At 38.5% G+C, this 23,473-nt stretch overlaps 2 protein-coding genes across 8 annotated transcripts in view; both read left to right on the top strand.

The window, feature by feature from the left end:
• The first annotated feature begins 1,063 nt into the window (after positions 1 to 1,063).
• LOC135087002 (GATOR complex protein NPRL2-like) overlaps positions 1,064 to 23,473 on the top strand; it is a 73,327-nt gene continuing 50,917 nt past the window's right edge. Inside the window, exons 1-4 of the mRNA XM_063981859.1 lie at positions 1,064 to 1,494; positions 2,406 to 2,497; positions 2,811 to 2,967; positions 3,858 to 3,969. Coding sequence (XP_063837929.1) covers positions 1,303 to 1,494; positions 2,406 to 2,497; positions 2,811 to 2,967; positions 3,858 to 3,969 — 553 coding nt within the window. The 5' untranslated portion in view covers positions 1,064 to 1,302. The remainder of the gene's footprint in view (positions 1,495 to 2,405; positions 2,498 to 2,810; positions 2,968 to 3,857; positions 3,970 to 23,473) is intronic.
• LOC135086535 (uncharacterized) overlaps positions 5,576 to 23,473 on the top strand; it is a 31,743-nt gene continuing 13,845 nt past the window's right edge. For 5 of the 7 annotated variants that reach the window (XM_063981269.1, XM_063981268.1, XM_063981270.1 and 2 more), the window contains exon 1: positions 5,576 to 5,713. The gene's annotated coding sequence lies outside the window, so the exon portion shown is untranslated. Of the gene's footprint in view, positions 5,714 to 12,070; positions 12,090 to 23,473 lie in introns of those variants that run through there. The other 2 variants (XR_010260516.1, XM_063981271.1) reach the window with 2 other exon arrangements.

The raw sequence follows: 23,473 nt of genomic DNA, 5'->3' as shown, positions 1-23,473 counted from the left end.
ATATAAAACATTGATGTAGCTTAAATATTTACAAAGATACAGATGTGTAAGCTGGAGACACGGTACTCCAGCTCGCACATAGTTTTTTGATCGTGGTTTTAACAGTATTTGAGCTAAAGTCTTGAAAAGTGGAAAGCCTACTATTTGGATTCGACTGTAATTTTTGAGGTATAATACATTATCGTAGCATAAATATTTACGAAGATACAGATGTGTCAGCTGGGGACACGTGTCCTCAGCTTACACACAGAAAACAACTCATAGTTATGAAGTTCTAATGGCTCTAATTGAATGACTGAGAGGTTTGATGACTCTAATTAGGCTTTTATTGATGGTATGCTTGGAATTGCTGTAGGGCCAATGAGGAAGTTGGAGACATTCAGGTAATCTCAACACGCATCGTTCGCGTTACATTACAATTTTCTAATCTGTGCGCGCGTTTTGCGCCCTACGCGCTTACTATGAACGATGTAATTAATGCAATAATCTAGTAGCTATCATCTCGCGAATCGCCCGATTCGAACGCGTGAGTGTAAAAAAAATTGGAATTGAAATTATTCATTTTTGATACGTCCACTCGTCGTGACCACTTTCGCATACATGGAACTTTCCCCAATTTCTCTAGTGGACCATTATGTGGACGCAACAATGGTATTCCTATTATGTAGGTACCTCCTGTATTATCTGCATCTGCCCGCGACTATCGCTACTTCGCTAGTGCATGTGGATGAAATAGCTCGTTAAGATTATTTTGCTTTTTGTGTTGTATAGTTTCTTTCTTTTATCTATGCGCATTTTGTTTGATTCGTGCGTATTAAAGCGCATCATCTAAAAACAAGTCTTAATATTATTAACTTTCAATAGTAGTGTTATATTATCTGTGATAGTAGTACCTATTATTGTCATTGTACAAAATCCACAAATGTTAAAAAATAAAATATTTAAATAACAGTCCTTTGTAGGCCTCTAGTAAAATTATTTAGAAACTTATTTTATTTGATTACTTTGATTCAAACAATTTTACAGAATTTTAGGCAACTTCAGAAAATTTGTCTGGCAACCCCAAAAATGGCAAAAAATGCGTGATGAAATGAAATTCAGAGAAGAAATTGATTGTTTCTCGGAAAACTGACTGAACGAAGATTAATTTCCTTGAATTTAGTTTTGGAATTTGACAGTACAATACCTAAAATACAAAAATAGTTGTCACGCGGTTGTGTTTAAATTTTTAGGCTTAAATTATAAAAGAAAAAATTGTTTAGTTTGTTTCTTTTTGTGATGATGTGCCGGTAATTAGCTCAAATGCAAGTGCAAAGAAAAATTAATGTAGTGGCTCAGCACGATTTTGAGGACGGGATGGATTCAAAACTTAGCTTGATGTCTTCGAAGGCTATGGAGACTCGTTATTACGAGGGCTGTGGACGCGAAGGTCCAATACGATGTATATTTTTGGGGGAATTCCACCCTGTGGCTGGCCCAAAGATTTCATGCCAGGTTTGTTACCTTTCATTGAAAAGATATTGCATTTCACTATTGAGCAAGATCTATTGATCTACTAATTTGGTTATGATTATGACAGCTAGTTGGTTAATTAAGGATATGGCAGAGTTAAATGTCAATATTGTCCTATTGGTGACAGAAAAATTGCTTAGTGAATCAGTATCAAACACTTTTCTGTATAGGCCTTGTGACTGGGCAATGTTTATAGTACCTACAATACATGGTTACACTTGCCTGGTCATACCATACATGTTAGGCTATGTGGACAGGTCATTACTACAATGTACATAGTCTGGCTGGTTTTGCTTGCAATGATATTGTGTTATTACTTATTACACAAGTTATTATCACTTAGCCTTTCATGACCTCGCTGGCCCTTTGGTTTTCCAATAACTGACAAACATTTGTATAATGAGATAATCCAATAAGCTATTGTAGTCCAACATGTATCAGTCAATCATATTACAATCTGCTATAGACATAGCATTGTATTGGTAATGTTGGTATTCATTACTCAAGTTAAGCCAATGTTTTAGTGCAGGCTACATGGCTAATGTGCCAATTTTATAAGCCCAAGTATTTTTAGACCTACTCAGCACTCACTTATTATCTCCCAATGAGGGCTATAGTTTTAGCGCTCACCAGTTAGCGCCACTGTAGAGTAAGGTCCTGTCACTTGTTAGTAGCGAAGACAGTGGCACCAACTGGTGAGCGCGAAAGTGGTAGGAGGACTATCGCATTTGCACTCATCAAGATGGCGCCACTGTAGAGTAAGGTCCTGTCAATCGCCAGGGGTGCCAACTGTTAAGTATAAAAACGATAGCCCTCATTATAAATAGTGTACATACTTCTTCGTATCTAATGCACAACGTGAAAATCTATTTAAAGTGGTCACATTCTTTCAGTTCCCCGAAGACTATATTTCTAAAGAAGTCTTTGATACAATCAGTGCTTACATCATTCCAAAACCACTAATACAAAAAAGTACCATGACAATGTAAGTTATAGTAAATAGTTAATTCGTTTCAGCCAAATGACGTCCACTGCTGGACAAAGGCCTCCCCCAAGGTTTTCCACAATGAACGGTCCTGCGCTGCCCGCATCCAGGCTCTTCCCGCGACCTTTACCAGATCGTCGGTCCACCTAGTAGGAGGCCTGCCCACGCTACGTCTTCCAGCCCGTGGTCGCCACTCGAGAACTTTCCTGCCCCAACGGCCATCGTCTCTACGAGCTATAAAATAGTTCATTAAATTTTATAAACATGTATTTTGAGTGCAACTTTTGATAAATGTGTTTTCTTCTGTTTCCAGAAATGCTTTAGGTCATAAGGTAGTTGGGTACCCAATCAGAATCGACAACTCCAATTATGACCGTAATATGTATGTCTTCAATTTATGCTTTGTGTGCGACAGTTGGTCTAAAACAGTCCAATATGAACCTGTTGTTAAAAAACTTGGTGAACACCTGGTAAGTCACTGTCTCTTTGGTTAATGAATCGTGTTCTAAAGACAATTCAGTTATGGGTATTGAATGCTACTAGTAATGATAGCAATTAAGTAGTTACTTGCTTTAAACTTATTATTTAATATGACCACTGAAGTTTTTGATTTTGAAAATCCAGCTTTATTGTAAACTAGCTGACCCGGCGAACTTTGTTCCGCCTTAATGGCAATAAATAAGCAGACTTTTTTTTTTCGAACGGGATAAAAAGTATCCTCCCGTTAGTCCCGGGTTCGATTCCCGGCCGGGCAGAAATTGAAATGATGAATTTTAATTTCTGTGACGGGTCTGGGTGTTACTATGTATAATATGTATCTATGTATTTAAAAAAAAAAAGTATATAAGTAGTATATCCGTTAAGCTAGCACCCATAACACAAGCATTAAGTTGCTTACTTTGGGGCTAGCTGGCGCTGTGTGAAATTGTCCAAAGATTTAAAAAAAAAAAAAAAAAAAAAAAAAAAACTACCTCCCTGACAATTTTCAGCTAAATCGGTTCAGCCGTTCTTGAGTTATAAGTGGAGTAACTAACACGACTTTCTTTTATATATATACAGGGTGTTAGGAAAATTGGTATATGAGCCGACACTAGCCCATGTTAACATGGGCATATAAATGGTATGGTGAAATCAGAAATTTGATATTTTCATTTTAATTATTTTAATTTTCATACAAATCGGATTTTATAAAATTTATTTTGTATGAAAATTAAAAAAATAAAATGATGATATCAAATTTCTGACTTCACCATACCATTTATATGCCCATGTTAACATGGGCTAGTGTCGGCTCATATACCCATTTACCAAACACCCTGTAGATGGGATATTGGATCTTCATAAACATTCCTTTTTTCAGAGAATCATGGAAGAAGAGACCAAATTTGTATCCAGCGGTTGCAGCAAGCTGCCCACACTCCTGGCACATCTCCTTCACGATTTGAACATGTACAGAAAAGCCACAATTGTTGGTAAGTACATAGTGATTTTATTTTACGCCACATTTATTGATTTATGGTGTCTTTATCTGGCTAGGGTTTCCAGTGCACTTTTAGGGCTATAGGTGTTTACTACTGGCTTCGATTTCAGGAGATAACATTACACTACACAACATAAGTAAACACTTAACTTACGTTCAAACAAACATCACATAGTTTTACCATATTACTTGTTTTTTTAACTAATATTTTTTAAAATAGTATGGTGAAATATTATGTAGAAAGGTGCTGGAAGCAGGCCACTTCTAACCGGTCAGTTTAGAACCTATGGCTTTAAATGATAATTATGTAATGCCCTAACAAATGAGGTAAAAGCTATGTCAAGGTGCATGACTGCAGAACATTTTGAGGCAAAATTCTCTTAAAACCTGTAAAATTAAAAGTAAACCGTTTGCTGAATAGTTTAAAGAATGAATAAACAAAGACGATTTGATTGTAAAGTATATGAGATAGCTGGATGAAGCTAAAACAGTGCAAGATCTAGTCTCTATTGTGTTGCCTTTTTTTGTTTAAATATTTACTAGACGGGTGACGTGTACTGGTGTGAGAAGGATATTTTTTCTTTCAGGATCATCTGTAGTATATTTCATTTATATTTTTTAGCAATTTCGGTTGTCTATACTATTATTTTCTTCTTCAATAATCAAAATACTTACTAATACATTTTAATCTAGTTTTTGTGCTTTTGTGTGAACATTTTACTTAGGTATTTTTAGTAATTTAAATAGGAGATGTTTTAAACTCTTAAAGCTATCTTTTTATTAATAATGTTATTTCAAATGCGAATTTTGCAATGCAGTTTATTTTTCTTGAATTGATTGATGAGTGAGTGCTCGAATTGAGCCAATTTGCAAAAGTTGGTGTTCTCAATTGATTTGAACGGAGTCGAATACGGGGCCAATTGCCTTGCCCTGCGTTACTCGATTGTCTCTTTGATTGATTGGAGAAAATTTTTTATATGTTAAAAAATATGAAAATAATTGATAATTAGAATGCATTCTAATCGGCAAAAAATATTCTTAGATTTTTTTATGGTTAGACCTTGAAAAATTTTGAAGGTCATGGCGCGCAAAACAAACAGTACATAAAAGGGGTGCTTTATCGACCCGTCTGGCCGGGCGAGGGGTGTGAGTTGAAAGAAGCCTGTGAAAGAAGCCTGTGCGTGGCGTCAGGTGCGCAGTACGCACCCCACGTTGACTGCCCTGTCCCCTCTGTCTGGCCCAGGGGTTCTCAACCAGTGGCCCAAGGACCACCGGGGATCCGCAGGAGTTGATATATGGTTCGCGAACGATTTTAAATTTTGCGAGCGGCATAATCTCCGCGTGTCGTGAGAGGGTTATAGTAATATGAAATATTCGTCTTAGAATTACCTGATACAGAACCAAGCTCAAAAATGACATTGATAAATTATATCCATGAGGTATTCGATTTAATTGATTTTTTGGTCCTTGCGAACAAAAAAGAATCAATGTGGTCTCCGGTCCAGAAAAGATTGGGAATCACTGGTCTAGACGGTTCTCGCAACTCGCCATCAATCAATAGAACGATTAGGGCATGCGCGATCCTCTACCCGGCCTGGTGCGGCGTTGACTCGATCCTTTTCTGCGGGAGCCTCCATCGGGTGCGGACGTCGGCGATGAAGAAATAACTCCAAGAAAACTGAACGGGGAGATGACATTGCTCATGGTGGACCCAAGACCAGCCAGTGCCTGACGCTGTAAGTATTACATTTTTGTTTTTTATTGTGGGACACAGATACACGTGAACATCGTTTTCTTTTGTTTATTTCTTTCATCAAGATTGTTTTTTTCGTTCTAAAGTATCGTATGACGTCGTAGTTAACAAAAGATCTTTTTGTAAAAAAAAACGTCGCGTCGTGCTAAAATGACGAGTTTGCTTTGCGAAATTCTAGTTCATTTTGCTGCGTGATTAACTTTTAGTAATTTTAGCCGGTTGTTCAAATATGTTTTTTTTTTAATAAATGCGCGGTTCTAAGCAATATTGAGGTGGGTAAGACATCTAAAATTCGTTTTTTATAACGTCGCGGATCTAATATGATAATACTCCGGGGTGTATAAGTTTTGTTTACCCACCTGTTAATTCGCAGAAAGAGACAGACATAGCATCTTTGTTTTTGTAATCATGTTGTACTTAAAATCATTGCATTGAGATCATACAAATAGGATCCTTTTCAAAATGGCGGTTGCTCAATTTATCGATTTAGGCCGGGAAGCCGCGGTCTAGATTCTAGAACGCATGCGTACTATCTAGATGTCATCGTGACGTTCCTACAGGTCGAGTTATTTATTCAGACTGATTGACTTTAATATCTGATGGTATTAGTTGTTCATATTATAAGGGTCGTCTTAGATAGATTTAAAACTCATTAAAAAAACTCATTAAAACTCATTTATTTCTGTAAATAGGCTTAAAAAAAGCACTTTTACACGTCCCAGTATTAACCCTACCACTGCTTCAGGACAATAAATGGGCCAGTGCTGAGAAGAAGCAGCGCAAGAAACTCAGTCACTATTGTCAGCCTCTTTTTCAAAGGTTTACATGCTTTAAAATGTACAAAGTTATAAATATTTATGCGAGCTAGGCAGTAACGTATCCCAAACATTTTTATCTTTTAAATAATCATCGACTTTATAGTAGCCCTTTTTCATTAAGGTACTTTTAATATGTGCTTTGAATTTATGAATGGGTAGTTCTACAACAGTTTGTGGTAATTTATTAAAGAATTTAATACATTTTCCCATAAATGAATTACCAATCTTATGCAATCTGAAATTTGGAACGGCAAGTTTATTTTTGTTTCTTGTATTAAAGTTATGCAAATCGCTCTTTTTCGTGAATTGCTCTATATTTTTGCGGACATATAAAAGGTTTTCATAAATGAACTGTGAAGCTACTGTCAGTATGTTTATTTCCTTAAAAAAATCTTTCAAGGAAAATCGGGGTCCAAGGTTATAAATGGCCCGCACTGCTCTCTTCTGCAGAACAAACACAGTTTCAATGTCCGCGGCTGAGCCCCACAACAATATGCCGTATGACATTATACTATGAAAATAGCTAAAATATACTAGCCTTGCCGTTTCAATGTCAGTTAATTGCCTTATCTTTCTCACTGCAAAAGCAGCCGAACTGAGCCTTTTTGACAAAGTTTCAATATGAGGACCCCATTGAAGTTTAGCATCTAAAGTGATTCCCAGGAATGTTGTGGAATTTATGCTATTTAATGGTTCATTCTTCACCATCAATTGCGTGGAAACCTGCCTCACATTAGGTAAGGTAAATTTAATGCACTTAGTTTTGTTTGCATTTAACAATAAGTTGTTAACAGTGAACCAATGTAGAACCTGTGAGAGTGTGTTATTAATATCGTCAAAATTTACTTTACCTCTATCAACTTTGAAAATGAGAGATGTGTCATCAGCAAATAACACAATATCACACAGATCTTTTACAAAGTAAGGAAGGTCATTAATGTAAATAAGAAATAGCAAAGGTCCCAATATTGATCCCTGCGGCACACCCATAGTAAGAGGTGCTCCAGAAGACTCAGTTCCGTTAATACAAACTTTTTGTTTTCTGCCTGTGAGATACGAGTTCAGCAGATCAAGTGACTTATTCGAAACACCATAATGTCGCAATTTGTTTAGTAAGGTTTGGTGGTCTACACAATCAAACGCTTTTGAAAGATCACAGAAAATACCAACAGCGTCCTTTTTACTCTCCCAAGCATCAAAGACGTGTTTCAATAGTGCTACCCCAGCGTCAGTAGTACTTCTACCTTTCGTAAAACCAAATTGCTTATTGTGTAATAATTTGTTAAAAATGAAGTGAGATAGAAGTTGGTGGAAAATAATTTTCTCGAAAATTTTGCTAAGTACTGGTAGAATAGAAATCGGTCGAAAATTAGAGGGGTCACATTTGTCACCAGCCTTGAACAATGGAATTATTTTACTTAACTTCATTAAGCTAGGAAAGCAACCTTGATCAATACATGTATTAAAAATGAATGCAAGGTGAGGAGCTATGGTGTCAATAATTGTTCCAATTATACTGACGGAGATTCCCCAAAGGTCCTCAGTTTTTTTCATATTTAATTCTCTAAAGGTTTTAATTATTGTATTACAATCTATATGCCTGAACTGGAGCAGACACTGGCACTCGGTGACATTAGATTTTAAAAGAGACTCTGCAAGAACTGGTGATGAATTCAGTTCTTTAGTTGTTTCAGACGCAATATTGGAGAAGAATGTCTCAAATGTGGTTGCAACTTCTGTATCGGAATTTATAATTTCGTTTCCGATTTTCAGTGAAAAAGTGTTATCCTTCGATTTATTTTTACATGTTTGTTTATTTATTATGTTCCACGTAGCCTTAGCTTTATTATTAGAATTTAAAATCATGTTTCGAAGATGATTTGATTTAGCAGCCAAACAAACCTTTTTAAATATTTTTGAGTAATTTTTAACATATTCTATAACACTCAGATCTTGCGTATCGGCTTTAAGACTATATAATTCATACATTTTATTTCTACTCTTGTGAATGCCAGTTGTAGCCCAGTCATCAAATTTACATTTAACAGAATTTATTCGGATCTTTTTCTGTGGGAATGTGGTTTTGAATTCCTCACTCACAACACTGAATAGATCCTCATAAATTTGATCGACATTATTGTCATCTAATATAAGTTTATCAATACCATCACAAATATTTTTCTTAAATTTGTCAATTCGGTTAGTTGTTATTGGCCTACAAACAACATCCACTGTACTAGGGACATGATGGTGTTCAAATGTGGCCAATTGTCCACTATGATCTGAGCTAAGGCAATTAATTATTGATTTACTTTGAATATCACAGTTACAAAAAATGTTATCTAAGCAAGTAGCTGATGTTGGAGTGATTCTAGTAGGCTCATTGAAAAGATGAGATAAATTAAAAGATTTAAAAAGGTTTAAGAATCTTATTTTATATTGAGTATTATCTAATAAATCTATATTAAAATCTCCACATACAACTACTCTCTTATTTGATTTAAATACCTTTTTTAAGACCTCCTCCATAGTGGATTCGAATAATTGGTAATTTGCAGATGGGGGCTTGTACACACTTACAATTATATACTGCTCTAGCTCTGCACACGCAAGTTCTATAGTTCGTTCGACTGAGAGTGAGACAATGTCTTTTCTTTCCTTGTATTTAAATTGATTATTTAATAATATGAGTGACCCCCCTCTAATAGCAGACTCCCTGGTGAACGAACTACAAACTTTATAATTTCCTATATGAAACATCAATTCATAATTTTTAAGCCAATGTTCGGTTAAACATAATACATGAACATCGTATTTTTTTAAAAACAATTCTAGTTCTAATTCTTTGCCAGCCAGGCCTTGTAAATTTTGATGAACAATATTAAATCCTTTAATAGACCTGTCTGTTGTCGTCCCTCTCAGTTTAAATCAGAGGTCGTCACAGAAATATTAGTATTAGTATTTCTACTAATAATATCAAAAGTGGAATTTACTTGTTTTGTGTTAATAACACAGTTAATATTATAAGCTAACAATGTAGCAAGTTTTAATTTTATGCTTTGAGGCAGGTGTAAAGAGCTGCCTGTCATTATGAACTTATTATTAATAAATTTATTAGTGTCAAAATAGACAAATTTGTCGCTATGACGAACAGTCAAATTAAATAATAAAGTATTCAGTAAGTGAATACTTTCATTAGTTTCAGAGGAGCCATTTTTACAGTATGGCAGGGCACACATAATTATTTTATGAATATTAAGGCTGGCCAGCATGGAAAAATTATGTAGAATATTTTTCCTATTTATATTCTGACTGTTTCCTAACATTATAATTAAAATAGAATTACTGTGTAATTGTTTACTATTTTTTATGCCATTCATTAATTGACAATAAGATGCGTCTGGCATACAGTTATTTATTATTTTACAATCTAATTTTTTATTTAATATGGGGCCATAACCAACTCCTAGCCTATCTGAGAACAACACTACATTGCTTGATTTATGTACATTCAACAGTCCCGTTTTTGAAGACATTGAAGGCCGCAAGCCGCCATCAGTTTGTTGCTGACTTTGCATTGTTATGTTTGGCAGAGATTTAAAATCCGTAGTAGGATTGCCTAGATCTAAGAGATTGTTTGCTGCCATTTAGTTTTGTTCACATTAAATGATATTGCGATATTGAAAGCAGACATAGCGCCATTCAAAATGGCGGCTGTCATCCAGACCATAGTCGCAGTCTAGATTCTAGACGCATGCGTACTACCTAGATGTCAACGTGACGTTTCTACAGGTCGAATTATTTATTGACTTTAATTTGTAATTGTTTAATTTAAAATTCTAATGTTATTTACTATGGGAATCGTCCTAGATAGATTTGTTCTGTTCACATTAAATAATATTGTGATGTTGAAAACAGACAGCCCCATCCAAAATGGCGGCTATCATCCAGACCATAGAGTCGTAGTCTAGATTCTAGAACGCATGCGTAATAATTGCGTACTGCCTTAATGTCAGATGTGGCATTCCAAAATTCAGAGGTACCTAACATATGGCACAACTTAGCCTGGACTCTGGTTAACTTTATTAATTACTTATCGTTCATAATAACGGAAGTCGGAGTAAATAGTATTCAAACATGGTATGTGGATGGTAATAACCATCGATACAGACCTTTAGACCATAAAGACTAGCTTGCCAAATGTGACTTAGTGATGTTCCATAGTGTCAGTCAATCAATAGATAACTCTACCCTAAACAATGAACACAGAATAATGGTTTGAATGGAAGTCTTCTTTTGACAGTAAATGTTTAGGCTTTTCATCTAAATGAAACCTAATAAAACTTTCGATAGATTTTTTATAAGAAGTTTTGATTCTGAATTCTGGTATGATTTGATTTGGAAATCGGTTTCCTTTTCATCGTTTATTTTGGGTTGTTTATTACGAATATTATTTGAATCGAGCGCGTACATGATCTTTTTGGGGAATTTGTTTGATGACTACAGGGACTTATTTAAATTGTTTTTAAATTATGTACTGAATTTATTTGATTTTTAATGTTTTGTTTGAAAAGTAATTGGATTACTCTCCTCTTTTGAGACGTATTCCTCGAGGCGCACCTATTTTGAGGCGCAAAATCAATATATACCATAAAGCTGCAGTCTAGATTCTAGGACGCCTGCCCCCCTAGACAAAACGCACTTTTTGATCGAATCGAAAATCGAATCCGTCAAAACTCCATACAAAAAAGGGGCTTTTCGACCACTTTTCGACTGGTTTGTGATTATAATTTGCACTTTGTCTAGACCCACTGGATTCAACGCATGCGTATCTACTACCTAAATGTCAGCCGTATTAACTCTCATAGGGCATAGAGGCGCGATCTAGATTGTTTTACGCATGCGCAGTTGCGCACTACCTAAACGTCAGAAGTCAAATGTAACTTGTCTGACAGGCCATGAAATCGCGGTCTAGATTTAACGCCTGCGTATTACCTTTAGGTCTGACGTTTATGTCACATATGTATCTGACAATGACAGACCAAGTTGTGGTCTAGATTCTGTAACGCATGCGTAGATACTAGCTCAATTTATGACGGTAGTTGTCAGAGATATCGATTCAGACCATAAACAACACTCGGTCTAGAATCTAGATTCTAGAACGCATGTGCGGTAAATGTCAAATTTGATATTCCATTTGGTCAACGTCAAATAATTCCATAGACAAACTCGGATCGTTCTTTCATTACTGCAAGCCTTTTATTTTAATTTGGAAATTACTCTGGTAATTCTTGGGAGTTAACGAACTCCTCTCCCCTGCCAGGGTTCTGTCATTTACTAGATGCAGCCATATTGCGCATGTGTGACTTTTACATAGCAGCATAGAGTCGGCCATTTTGAAAATGCAGCGCGCGCAATGCAACCGATCGATCCAGGCTAGGGTTTCTAGGATAGGTCTCAGAGCGCATGACATTCGTACTGCGCCATTGCTCGGTAGTCATCGACACGTATTAAGTCAGTTTACTTGTGTTTTGCCATAAGGTAGGCAAATGTTTTGTGTTAGTGAGTTTAAAACTAGAAGTGAATAAATAATAAGTAAAATATTTGGACTGAAAAATTGGTCTGATAAAAAATTACAAACAAAATTCATAAAATAAAAACAAAGATCTATTAAATATAAAAAAGAAAAACAAAATATAGGTACCAAAACAGTGTTAAATAAAACTTTATTTGGAATGGTGACCGCTTTAAAATTCAAATAAAATAAATCCCTTGTTAGCATAGGTCATAATCAAAAAACAATAGTGAATCGATAGGTACTAGGTATATTGAGTTAAGCTATTGATATTGGCCAAGTTTTATTCTAATAGAAAATAGAGGTAGTTTCCCTTAGTTTTCACTTTCTAAGATTAAGTTATCTTATTTTACTATTTTTTTTAAGTTCTCGCCAAATTGGCTGATTGGTTCCTATATTAAACGACTTCTATAAGACCCCACTCATTTGCTTTAAGTTCGTCGATATTTAATATTTCGTTTACATAATTTACTTTCAGTACATGTATATTATCATGTCTACAAGATGGCGGCCATCTCCGCCCCTTTTGAAAATTCTGTCATGTCATTGCTGCGCGCGCAATGCAGTCCGGGTTGCTTGCCTAGCGCATGTGCATCTAACGTCACCCCGCCCCTGCAGCCGCCATCTTGCAGGTGCAGCGCGCGCACTGCAATCGATGCATGCTTCACGGCGCATGTGCATATTATGTCAGGCTGCCATTACTTTCAACAAGTATTCGATTCTCTGCATTTATGATCATAATTTTATTAGTGCAGTGTTAAAATAAAAAACAGACAAATGAAAGATCCCAAATTAAATAATTAAATGACGCAAATCAAAGTTAAAACGAATTCAAAATTGTATACTTGAAACAATAAAAGTGTAGACGCGTTAAGTAAACCACAAATAGAAATAAATGTGTTGGTGTGAGTGTGTAGATGAAAATTGTTAGTACACACACCCATATTTACATACTTACCTTCGATATTTACATACCTTGGGTAGCTTTCATATCATTCCTTAAACAATAATAACCTATAAATGAGTGGCTGAGTATTTAATATTACCAGCAGCTCCTAAAAGCTAAAACGCCACGGCGACAAGCTCTGGGCATTAGAATTAACTTAACTTTATACAAATAGGCAAAGTCTAATGCATATTAAGATCAGAGCGAATTGCATCCTGTGCTAAAACGTCCAAAATGGTCGCTGTCGTAACCTCAATATTAAATTAGTTTATTGCTTCTAAGTTACAACTTTCTTAGTTGAGCCGCGCGCAACGCACCCCTGTTGCCATGTTTTTCAAAAACTGTATCTCCCCTGGCTTGGAATCTTGTCCATTGGCCGAGGATTGCCATGGATAACGCTCGTCTTGCCATATGTATCTAACTAATATTTTAATGCGACAAAAGTGGCAACCCCATATATTTTGTGCGCATGTGCATCTAACGTCCCCCCGCCCCCGCAGGCCGCCATCTTGCAGGTGCAGCGCGCGCACTGCAACCGCTGCAATCGATGCATGCTTCACGGCGCATGTGCATATTATGTCAGGTCGCCATTACATTCTCTACCTTGAACAAGTATTCGACTCTGTCTGATTTTATGAATCTATTCTTGTGTAGTGGTGTTAGTGAAGTGTTAAAGAAAAAACTGTCAAGCAAACAAACTAATAAAACAGCTCAAAATCAAAAAACAAATACCAAAATCCATTCTTAATTAAATAGTGTTGGTGTGTGTAAATATAAATTACATGCATACATGGCAACCCTCGGTTGCCATGTATGTACGTCCCTGCAGCCGCCATCTTGCAGGTGCAGCGCGCGCACTGCAACCGCTGCAATCGATGCATGCTTCACGGCGCATGTGCATATTATGTCAGGCCGCCATTACATTCTCTACCTTGAACAAGTTTTCGACTCTGTCTGATTTTATGAATTTATTCTTGTGTTAGTGGTGTTAGTGAAGTGTTAAAGAAAAAACTATCAAGCAAGCAAACTAATAAACAACTCAAAATCAAAAAACAAAATCCAAAATTCCATTCTTGCAACAATAAAAGTGTAGGCGCGTTAAGTAAAGCATAAATAAAATACAGTGGTTTTGGTGTGTGTAAATAGAAATTGTAAGTACACACCCATAATATTTACATACTTATCTGATACCTTGGGTAGCATTTCATATAATTTCTTAAATAATAATACTCTTAAATGAGTGTTCATCATTACCAGCAGCTCCTAAAAGCTAAAACGCCACAGCGACCAGCTCTGGGCATTATAATTAACTTAGCTTTATAGAAATAGGCAAAGACTATCATGCAAGTTAAGATCAGAGCGAATTGCATCCTGCGCTAAAATTTCGAAAATGGTTGCTGTCGCAATCTCCTACTAATTGCCATTTTCTTAGTTGAGACGCGCGCAAAGCACCCGGGTTGCCATGTTTTTCAAAATACGTATCTCCCCTGGCTTGGAAATTTAGAATCTTGTCTATTGGCTGAGGGTTGCCATGTACGAGTATAACGCAAGTCTTGCCATGTGCACCTAACTAATATTTTTAGTGCGACAAAAGTGGCAACCCCATATATTTTGAGCGCATGTGCATCTAACGTCACCCCGCCCCTGCAGCCGCCATCTTGCAGGTGCAGCGCGCGCACTGCAACCGCTGCAATCGATGCATGCTTCACGGCGCATGTGCATATTATGTCAGGCCGCCATTACATTTTCTCTACCTTGAACAAGTATTCCATTCTGTCTGCTTTTATGAATCTGTTCTAGTGTTAGTGTTAGTAAGTGAAGTATTAAAAAAAGATATTAAACGTTAGTGTGAGTGTTTAGACGGCCTTACGATAGTTTTTCTTATCATTTTTAAAAATCTACTATACCAACAATGGGTTGGCTAAGTTTTTATCATATCAGCAACTCCTAATAGTTAATTGCTGCACATAAGCCTCCCCCTAAAACGCCATAGCGAGCGGCTCTGGACATTTGCATTCACTGTATCATGCATAGTAGAATCAGAGCGAATTGCATCCTTTGCTAAAATTTCCAAAATGGTCGCTGTCGTGACCTCCTACTGGCTGCCATACTCTTCGATGCGACTTGCGCAACGCAACACGGGTTGCCATATTTAACGCAATTGTTACCATAATTCGTCAGTGGAAAGGAAAAAATGCTAAAGCGCCATTTTGGCCAAAATGAGTTATTGTTGGATAGGATTTTTTTTTCTGCGTCGATCTATCTAGGTTTCAACTCAATCCGATGACTTTTTTGGCGCTTTAGCACTCTGAAAATTGTAAGTATTTCTAAAATCACCGCCCTCGTCGCTGCTAAAACGACGTGTTTTCAGTGTTTTTGCAACAAGTGTCGCGTAAGGGTTTTTTTGCTGGCAAAATATTTTTGCTTTCACAACATTAAGTATTTTTTTGTTATTTATGAACTCGAATGACTTGTTACTTTAGCAATTCGAGCTTTTTGAGTTTTATAGTTCATTGGTATATTAGTAGTTATTCATGGTTGTAGTTCAAAATGATTTGGCGTGTACCTAAGCAAAAGTAAGTGAACAAGATTCGATTAATTTTGGCGCTTTAGCAAAAAGTAGCCTTTTTTTAATAAGCTTTAAAGTATTTTAGCGAAAATGAGAGCATTAATCAAAGCAAAAACTATAGTAAATAAATAAAATAAATAAATTGTTTATTTCTCTCTTCACAAAGTAGGAAACATGCGTACTTAAATACAAGGTCTTATAATAGGAGTCTTAGCTTAATTCCTATCACTTGTGAGAGACTGGTGCCTGAAGTAGGTTTCAAAGAAACCTGTGACACAGGTCGCCAGGCCCCCCCACATTATTGACAGTTGGAACAAACAAGATACGTATCGATGTATACATACATAGTACAGCGCAGTTGCAATAGTACCTAGTATAAGGAGAAAAAAAGCAAAAAAAGTAAGAATAAGTACAATAAAAATTATCGCGTAGCCTAAAGAAAATTTAGAAATAATTCCATCCATGCACATGGACTGGCGTAAGGCTTATAATGTAGGATGATTGCAGATTGAGTTTGAGTGAAGTTTAGTGTGTGTGTGTGTGTGTGTGTGTGTGTGTGTGTGTGTGTGTGTGTGTGTGTGTGTGTGTGTGTGCGTGAGGCATATGAGGTGCGTATCCGAGAAAAGGAAGGGTGAAAGAAAAGCTCGCTGATGGAAGTGAGTAGGAAGCGATAGTCCTACTAATATTATAAATGCGAAAGCCTGGATGTCTGGATGTTTGTTACTCTTTCACGCAAAGAACTACTGAACGGATTTCGATGAAATCCCACAGCATCACTGTTTATAACCGAGTATAACATAATAATAGGCTATAATGACGATCTGTGCAAACGAAATTTCACAAAAAAGCTTTTGGGCAAAAGCTAGTATGTACATAATGAAAACTTGATAGTTATAATTTTATTGTATTAGCTTAGACCGGGATATTGAGCAAGTTCTCAGTTGCATAGTAATCTAGCGTGTAAAGATAGTTGGTTACTGCGATTTTACAACTGTGTTTTGTGTACGAGTAGAAATTTAGCGAACTGTTAAGTTTGTTGTATAAGTAGTCACCAAGAAAACAGAAAAAGTTATGTGATTTAGCGGTTCTGTATAGTTTTTTCGGACAGACTTTGTCTTTTTTGCGTTTGTCTTTAACTAGATCCGGGTCATACAACAGCTGAGAGTGCTTTTTAAGGATTGTTTGGAGGATGAAGGACTGCCTGACTGAGAGGACGGCCCAGCTCCTATACAACTCTTTAGTGGAGTAGCGAGGTGGAAGGCAAGCAGCTACTTTCAAGATGAGACGCTGCGCTTTTTCCGCTTCTAAAAGGTGTGTCTTGTCAGTCCCACCCCAGGAAGATATGCAGTAGTTAACAACCGACTGGCATAGGGCAGTATAGACCATTTTTATCACCCGACGATCGGCTACGTGTCTGAGAGATTTAAATATGTATATAAGTTTGCGCAACCGAACGACGAGTGTATCAATGTGAGGTTTAAAGGAGAGCGACTGGTCAATAACCACCCCAAGGTATTTAATTTCATTTGTTCTAGTGAGACTGGGACAGGAACAAGGATCAGCAGCAGCACAACTGTGTACGAACAACTTTAGGTCATGACTCGGCAGTAGGTTAGTGCGGAAGGCAAAGGTAATATATTTTGTCTTGTCAATGTTTAGGGTAAGGATGTTCTGTCTGAGCCACTCTCCTACCAAGTTTAGACCCTGTTGGGCATGCATAAAGACGTCATGCCAAGATTTGCCACTGAAGAACAGGGCAGTGTCATCCGCAAAGGTAAACAAAGTTCCATTATGCAGGGGCAGCTGGCACAAGTCGTTGATATACACCAGGAATAGCGTTGGCCCAAGAATGCTGCCCTGGGGGACGCCATAAACGATATCGACCTCCTCACTAGTCCAGTCATCAATTTTGACACGTTGAGTTCTGTTTGTTAAGTAGTCCTCGAAGAGTTTGAGTGGAGTACCACGAACTCCGATATTCTCCAGCTTTGACAGAAGGTGCGGAAAGGAGACCGTATCAAAGGCCTTGGCTAGATCGAGGAATACTGTTAGGCACTTTTGTTTCGCATCTAAAGATGTTATGACAGAGTTGACAAGCTCATGAACAGCGTCGCCCGTAGACTTGCCACGACGAAAACCATATTGGGCAGGCGACAGTAGGTTTTTACTCTCCAAGAACTTAATGAGTCTATCGTTCATAATACGTTCTGCAATCTTGGAGAAGGTAGGGAGTAAAGAAATTGGCCTATAATTATTCACGCGATCTTTAGGACCCGATTTATGAATAGGTTTTAATAAGGCCACTTTAAAGACCGATGGAAACACTCCATTGGTAATTGAGAGGTTAATAATGTGGCAGAGAGGAGATGTTAATAGCGCCGCATACCTTTTCGTGATCTTAGAAGATATAAGGTCAATTCCCACCGCACAATTATCCCTCAGACCCATAATGAGTTTCAAAACCTCATCTTCGTCCGCTGGCGACATTACAAGCGAGAATGGGACGGCACAAGACATTTTAGAGACAGAAGAAAACGTTGTTTGGTTTGAAGAGTCAATTTTTTCAGCCAGATTTTTTCCTACATTAGCGAAGAACTTATTCACTTCATTGATACTTTCACGTGGGTCTGCCGGGTCGAGAAGTTGAGACGAGTGATTGACATTTTTTTCTGAGCCGGTTACTTTTTTAATGGCGTGCCAGAGGTCTTTCACATTATTTCGGGCAGATTCCAACTGCGACCTTTCGAACGCTCTCTTAGCTTTTTTCAGAGAAGATGTACAAAAGTTCCTATAGCGTTTGTATGTTGTTTTAATAATCTCATTAGTAGGATCTGATTTGTATTTTTTAAATAAGTTGTCACGGTTTCGCATACATCGCAGCAGGGCTTTGGTTATCCATGGCCTGTGAATGATTTGTCGTTTTGGAGTTTTTCTAGTGGAAGAGCTTTCCAAGATAGCTGTGTTTAATTGCTCAACCAGCAAGCTAGCCGCGCTGTTAGGGTCCATGCACATAAGTACGGAACCAAGATCAATCTCCTGGACCAGTTGATCTAATTTTTGGAAGTCGATGTGAGATGTATACTTCTTATGGGAGCTCAGTTGGGTTTTGAGGTTTATGCTTATAGCTACCGATTGATGGTCAGTGATAGAGGACTCCAGGACTATACAGGCTGCTTCAAGTTTGGACTTTATCATTATGTGATCGAGACAGGTTCGAAAGTGAGTAATTTCGGAATGCCCAGCGAGGATCCCATGGGCAGCCAGCATATTTAGATAATCATTGGAATATTTGTCAGAACTATTTGGTGAGATATCAATGTTAATATCTCCACAAAGGAAAATATTTTTAAAAGTAGTTAATTTAGAGAGTAAAGCGTCCATTGAGTTGATGAATTTGGTAGGGTCCTTGTAGCCTGGAGGTCGATAGACACCAATAATACAGGTCCCATTGTTGAATTTTAGTAGTAGGCAGTTACAATCCTCGACTTTCGGTTCCTCGAAGGTGCCTTTTAAGTGGTCTTTGAGATATATTACAACTCCTTCGTTTTGTGTGAGGTTGGTTAAGGTGGCCGCATGAACATAGCTATTTAGACTAGGTACAATATTAGTTTTTGGAAGCCAACATTCCGTCAATACCAATACGTCCCAGGCCACTTCAGATCTTTGTAGGAGTGTTTCGAAGTTATCTAGGTTACAGTTTATACTGCAGATGTTTTGCATTAGAACATTTAAGGATAATTTATCAGTAAATATCTTTTCCTTAACGTCGCCGACCCCACACGTAATCACACGGGAGGGAGAAAGGGAGTCCAGATCAAGGTTTAATGTGTTAATATTTTGCATTATAGGTGATTTTATTGAAACAATGTAATTGCGTCACGAACTTTACGTGACTGACAGAAATAAATAGAATGGTTAGAACCGTGATTAGGACCCCCTCCCTCCCCGCATGAATGAAAATTGTAGTGTGGTGTTTATTGAGTGATTTATGTGAGTGTGTGTGTGTATGTGTTAATACTCCTAGCCTAAAAGAAATTGTTTTGTAAAAACAAATAGAATAGCAATAAGATACGTGCAAGACAGCAGAAGTATGTTGAGATGGCGTAATTCTGCAGATCATTAAACAATAAACATAAATCAGAAAATTATATTTGGTGAGGAATACCTCGGAAACAGTATACAAGTAGGCCATGTACAGGCTGGCATATAACAAACAAGACTGAGAATGGCAAAAGAATTGGTAGCCAGCTTCGGAATGTTTGTAAACATTGAAATACATTGGCAGAAGTAAAAAAGAAATATAAAATAGACAAAAAAATATCATAAAAAATTTTTTGGAATTTCGCTCTCTTCATTCACTCGTGTTGGGGGTTGATCTTCGTCCTTCTTGATGTATACCTTCCCAAACGAAGTCCAGGTGGCCGCAATTTTACGATCTTTAACAAGCTCCCTTGTGAGATAGAATACTCGACGGGCTTTCGCTGTAAGGGCTTCCGATAGGAACACAGTTTTGCTTGGACCTGGAAGCTTAAGAGTCGAGGTGTCGATCGTGGCTTTATTGGACAGGCGTTTTTCTCTATTGTACTCCCTGAATCTTCGAACCAAATTCTCCTTCCTTGACGTAGTAGTGAAATTCACTACTACTGTTTGATTTTTCATACGAAAAATGTCACGGATCTCGGAGTCTTGAACTTGGGGAGTTAAGTCTATGGCAGAGGCCAAGGTTTGTACAATGTCACACAGAGATTTTTTGTTTTCCTGGTCAAGTATCGGGATGTTGCGTATTTCCACTGACGCAGACTTTGAATCTCTCTCCAACATATCTATTTTAGTTTCAAGCGACTTGATATGAGATTTATATAGCTGATTGTCCGTTTCAAGTGACTCAACCTTGTTAACGAGAGCATCATATTGGGACGACATAATGTCCATTGACTTTTTGATTTCGGCATTTTGTTCAATTAATGTGTTAATTGATGAGTTAAGGGAAATAAATTTCTCCTCCTGATATGAGTGCAGCCTGTCGAACATTTGTTTGAACTCGCATAAAAATTCATCTGGGCGGTCCGGCGAGTCTGCGAGCCTGCGCTTCACTCTTTTTGAGATATTTATCGCACTATCATGCCTCACTAGCCCAGATGATGACAAGTTTAATTCTGAGTCAGATCCGTAGTGAGAGGGTGGTTTTTCTGGTTCGACATTGATAGCCGAAGCGCTGTTAAGAGGCGGTGAACGTTGAACTCTCGGCATTGTTAGATGAATAATTTCTCGTAGGCCTAAATGACGCACGGAGCCGACGGCAAATGAATTGGTGAAGGGGCGGGGCTTGCTCTAGCGCACACCCACTAGATGCGTAGGAGTGGTTTGAACGGCGAGGCGATGTTATGTATAGCGGACGCACTCACGCACATAGGGATGTTTCACTCACCCAATGCGCGGCGATCTACACTTGTTGATGCGCTCCTGGTAGTTCGGCCGGGTTATACTTAGCAAAAATTGAAATATTATTTTAAAAATTTCTTGACACTAACTAAACACACGTCTGATCGCCTCAGAGGTCCGGAGGGAAGGGGATAGTAGTTAAGTATTATTAACAAAGACATCTCAAACACACTTGTGACTATAAGCACACACTACGCACTCGGGTCACTCACAAGTGCCTGCAAAGATGCAAGAATGTTGCAACTATCCAAATAAATAATTTGCTCCCTGGGCACACATTTATGCCGGTGGATTCAATGCACTCAGTCATTGAAAAAAAGTGTTCGTTCGTTTCAGCCCGAACGATATCCACTGCTGGATCCCCCAAGGCCAGGCCTCCCCCAAGGATTTTCACAAAGACCGGGCCCGCGCTCGCATCCAGGCACCTCCTGCAACCACCACCTCCAGATCGTCGGTTCACCTAGAAGGAGGCCTGCCCACACGACGTCTTCCGGCTCGTGGTTGCTACTCTTTTTCCAGAAATTTTCTACCCCTGCAGCCATCAGCTCTGCAAGCTATGTGCCCCGCCCACTGCCACTAGATTTTAGCGATTCTGCGGACTATGTCAGTCACTTTGGTTCCCCTGCGGATCTCCTCATTTCTGATTCGATCACGCAGGGAAACTCCGAGCATAGCACGCTCCATCGCTCTTTGGGCGACCTTGAGCCTTCTTATGAGGCCTATATAAGCGACCACGTCTCAGATCCACAAGCCAAGAAAAAAGGGTAACAAACACTATTGTATGGGCGCCGCGCCGTCTAATTGGCCTGCCTGCAGTGCTGCTCTATCAAGAAAATTTCCCAAACTAATGGCAAGATAAGTCTTTCCCTGGCTTCTTGAGGATGAAGTGAGCCGTCTTCCATTGTTTGGGGAAATACGCTATAGATAGGCATTTGTTTGCAATTTCCATTAATATCTCCCTTTCGCTACGAATAGCTCTGGTACATAAATATCGGCGGGAAATCATCCGGTCCCGGGGCTTTCTTTAGATTTTGCACGTTAAGCACGGCCTCCACTCCTGCCTCGGTAAAAAGGGGATCGTTTGCTGTTTGCTCTTCTAAAGTTTCGCTCTCTATCAGTTGTCGGAGACGCGTGTGGTGTGGTTTATCTATTGTCACGGAATCATCTGGATCAGCCGATTATTCTGGGCACTCTGCCCAGTCTTGCCGTTAAAACCATTCAGGAGCATGTCCTCTTGTCTCTGGAGCTTTCCCGATGACTCCATAGATTCCATCCCACATGTTTTCTCTCTCGTGTGTCGAGCAGAACTCATTCCAACTCTTTGTTTGCGCCTCGCTGGTCTTCTGTGCGTATTCTTGTTGCCGCACTTTCACCTATACAGAGAGAATAGGTTATGGCGTTGTGGTCTGAAGTGACTAGCGTTCTGTCCACTTTCTCTTTAATCCTACCCAGTAGAGTGGCTTACTGCACGCTGACACATCCACTTTGCTTGTGCGCAATCTGCCCTGTCGATATTTTTTGAAAGAAGAAACTGTAAGCTTCACCTAAGCTTTCGGAAACGCTGCCCCACCATTGGTTCTAGGCGTTCACGTCTCCCCCTATAATGATGTTTTGGATGTTTAGCTTTTTCATACCGCTTTGTGCGTTATATCTAAAGCTCAATTGGATTGTCTCCCTCATAATACACGGACACAATTCCTAGTTTTAGCCTGCCTGCCTCCAGTGTTACCGCGGCCTCCGTCTCCGTGACCAGTTAGGGGTCGTGAATGACTCAATCGGTCACCGAAGACTGAGTGACTGGTTTCTGCCGATTGAGTGCTAAGGTTATGTCCTTGTCCTCGGCTGCTTGCAGCAGTTCGGCAGTGGCTTGCTTGGAGCGTCTCAGGTTAGCTCAGATGATGTTGAGCTTTCACAAATCAAATCAAATCTCCCAAAAGACCACGGACACGGTCTTTTAGGAGATTTGAACTCTGCATGTTTAGGGTGTTCTTAGCAGTATGCTGTTCTGGAAAGCGCTAAGTAAGTAGTCCTACTTTTGTTTTTCTGGGCATTCATCACTTTATCACTGAATGCCATGTAGTGGTGGATGTTGGATGTGTCAGTTCTCGCCCTCGCATTTTTTCCACGATTGTGGTGTGCCTTATTTTCAGGCTGGACAGTTTAGCCATGAGTAAGTTCCTCTGCAGTTCCTCTTCCTCTTTGCATAGGGCTTTTGAATGTCCAAAACAGAGGCATTTGGCGCATTTCACTAGTGGGGTCTTCTACCGGTCTTATCTCCAGACCTATGTGGACTGCCCCCGCCTCGAACAAGCGTTTGTAGAGAATGGGCGACACTTCCATCCATAGCATTGTAGAGTTTCTTATTTTGGGCCTTTAGATTGTCATCCTTTTCC

The sequence above is a fragment of the Ostrinia nubilalis genome, chromosome Z (genome assembly GCF_963855985.1).
Source record: "Ostrinia nubilalis chromosome Z, ilOstNubi1.1, whole genome shotgun sequence".
NCBI lineage: Eukaryota > Metazoa > Arthropoda > Insecta > Lepidoptera > Crambidae > Ostrinia > Ostrinia nubilalis.
Note: the sequence above shows the minus strand (reverse complement) of the source record. Positions and strands in the feature narration are given on the sequence as shown.